Here is a 2,829-nt window from a genome sequence, read left to right on the forward strand (position 1 = left end):
CTGGGATTAAAGGCGTGCGCCACCACCGCCCGGCAGTTTTATGTCATTTTAAAGCCTCTTCCAATCTCTATAATATTATCAATTGGATAATCCTTATAGATACAATAAATACTTCAATCCCTATATTTAACTGTATTTTTAGGTATTTGTTTATATGCTTATACTGTTTTGGACTGAGATATCCATAGTTGATTTTCAAACAATGCTTAGATGTTTTCTGACTTTCTAGGTCTCAAATGTTCTGGGAAATCTTTAGATCAGTTCTCAATACCCACAGGCAAGATGAAGAATACCATGAAAAAAAATTGTGTAAGCACCAACCTTGTCAGAACACTACTCAATTATAGTGATTGCTTCCTACATTTTGTTTGGATTATAGGATAAACAAAGACTTCATATAAGATGTACTCTTCATATATAGCTTATCTCTAGCGTACACTCCAGCAGTCTTATAGTGAACTCTGAATAGTGTACAGAGCTGTTCTTTACATAGTTTTCTCATACCTAGAAGGCTCCCAGGAATGATTGAATTACCATTGTTGTTGGAAAGCAGGACCTTGAACATCCACATAGCTGGTAACATCTTCAAAGAGAAAACCCCAAAGAACTGATTTTTATCAAATAATGTGGAAATTTTCCTCTGCAATGCCTCCAGTTTGGTTCAATGCCTCCACCTGCCCATTTCTGCTCACTGGCTTCCCAGGTCTGGAGAAAGCCCATCACCTGATCTCTCTCCCAATGCTGGTGTCCTATATCTCCATATTGCTTGGCAACGGCACCCTTCTTTTTCTCATTAAGGATGACCACAACCTCCATGAGCCCATGTACTATTTCTTATGTATGCTGGCAGCCACAGACCTTGGAGTAACGTTGACCACAATGCCCACAGTGCTGGGTGTACTGTGGTTTAATCACAGGGAGATTGGTCATGGAGCCTGCTTCTCTCAGGCCTACTTTATCCACACTCTCTCTATTGTGGAGTCAGGGGTCTTGCTTGCCATGGCTTATGACCGTTTTGTTGCCATTCGCAACCCACTAAGATATACCACCATCCTTACAGATACTAGAGTAATACAGATTGGCATAGGTGTATTGACAAGGGCTGGTCTATCAATCATGCCAATAATCATTCGCCTGCATTGGTTTCCCTATTGTCAATCCCATGTACTCTCCCATGCTTTCTGTCTACACCAAGATGTCATCAAGCTAGCCTGTGCCGACATCACATTCAATCGTCTGTATCCAGTTGTGGTGGTATTTGGTATGGGACTTTTGGATTTTCTGATTATTTGTTTCTCCTACATTTTGATTCTTAAGACTGTCATGGGCATTGCCTCTACAGACGAGCGGGCTAAGGCCCTCAACACATGTGTCTCCCATATCTGTTGCATCCTGGTCTTCTATGTGACTGTGGTTGGCCTGACATTTATTCACAGGTTTGGAAAGAATATTCCTCATGTGGTCCACATCACAATGAGCTATATCTGCTTTCTTTTCCCCCCTTTTATGAACCCTGTCATCTTCAGCATTAAGACCAAACAGATTCAGAGTGGTTTGTTTCGCTTATTCACCCTGCCTTATTCTAGAACACGACTCTGATTATTTTCTGAGAACACCTACTGAAATTTGAACAAGCTGGCAACACTTCATGCGGGAGAAACAAAGAAAAATATTTAATAGAAACCTACTTTATTGTTGTTTATTACTGATTTGATGTGACATAATATATTCACAATACTAAGCACTATGTAAAGATCTCACTTTGGTCTGAAGTGTTGTACTATGGTAACCTATTTGGTTTGGCCAGCTTATGGTATCTGACATGTACATTCATACATAGTCTTTGAAACTACAGTATACAAATATTTGGATCAAAACCATAATCTTCAGTATGGGCTTCTCCTATTTTCCTTCATTTACCTAGGGCTAAGATTTTTTTTTTTTTTTTTTTTAGTATTTTTGTTCAAATGGAACTGGTTGCTGTTTCTAGAAACTTGCACTGAATGAAATGAGCTATACATAATTCTCAATTCACAGTGGTTACTCCAGGAAAAGCATGTGCATGAAAGTCTGCCCAGTTAATATTTTGATAAACAAACATTTATAAAATAATAAAACCAACAATAGAAATTTAAGACAGAAATATAGTTCTAATGCAGATAAACATTATCTCTTTAAGTTTAGTTCCAGACACTGCTGAGTTAAAGTGGGGCATTTTTACTTAGTAAAGAGGTATAAAAAGTCTTTTGTGGGGAACAGCACATATAATACTAGATAAAAGATCTTAGTACACAGAGTTCTAGACCTTGATATGGCTGGTCGTTTTCTAGGATGGAGAGGAAAGGAGAGGGTAGAATCAGTGCTTGTAACTGAGAGATAAATGCTCTTTTCTGACTCCAAATTCCTTTTAAAGTTGATTTTGATCTGTCTTTAAGCATAAGGAAAGGGTGGTTGTGGTTCTATGGCATCTTGAAGGACAAATACTTGCTCAGTTTTATTCATAGCTACCCTAGTCACAATATCTGGGTAATGAAAAAAAAAACCTAAACATTCTACAATAGATGAAATCATAGTGAAAATGTGGTACATACACATAGTGGTGAATACTATTCAGCTGTAAATAAAATGAAATCATGGAAATTGAAGGTAAATGAATGGACCTTAGAAAGATTATAGTTAGTGAGCTAACACAGACCCAGAAAGATAAACAACACATATTCTATCCTCTGTGATTGCTAGCTTGAAATTCTCTGATATAAGTGTAGTTACCACCCACCATCAAAGAAGCTCATACTTTACAGCAAATGAAGACCATCATAGAAAACCACA

The 2,829-nt window shown here is 37.8% G+C and overlaps 1 protein-coding gene across 1 annotated transcript; it reads left to right on the top strand.

Moving 5' to 3' along the window:
* Positions 1-645: 645 nt before the first annotated feature.
* LOC128095309 (olfactory receptor 51B6-like) lies at positions 646-1,599 on the top strand. Its single transcript, XM_052714168.1, has one exon. The coding sequence runs from the start codon at positions 646-648 to the stop codon at positions 1,597-1,599; it is 954 nt and encodes a 317-aa protein (XP_052570128.1).
* Positions 1,600-2,829: the final 1,230 nt, after the last annotated feature.

Source organism: Peromyscus californicus, unplaced genomic scaffold (genome assembly GCF_007827085.1).
Source record: "Peromyscus californicus insignis strain IS unplaced genomic scaffold, ASM782708v3 Scaffold_4__1_contigs__length_199733344, whole genome shotgun sequence".
Taxonomy (NCBI): Eukaryota; Metazoa; Chordata; class Mammalia; order Rodentia; family Cricetidae; genus Peromyscus; species Peromyscus californicus.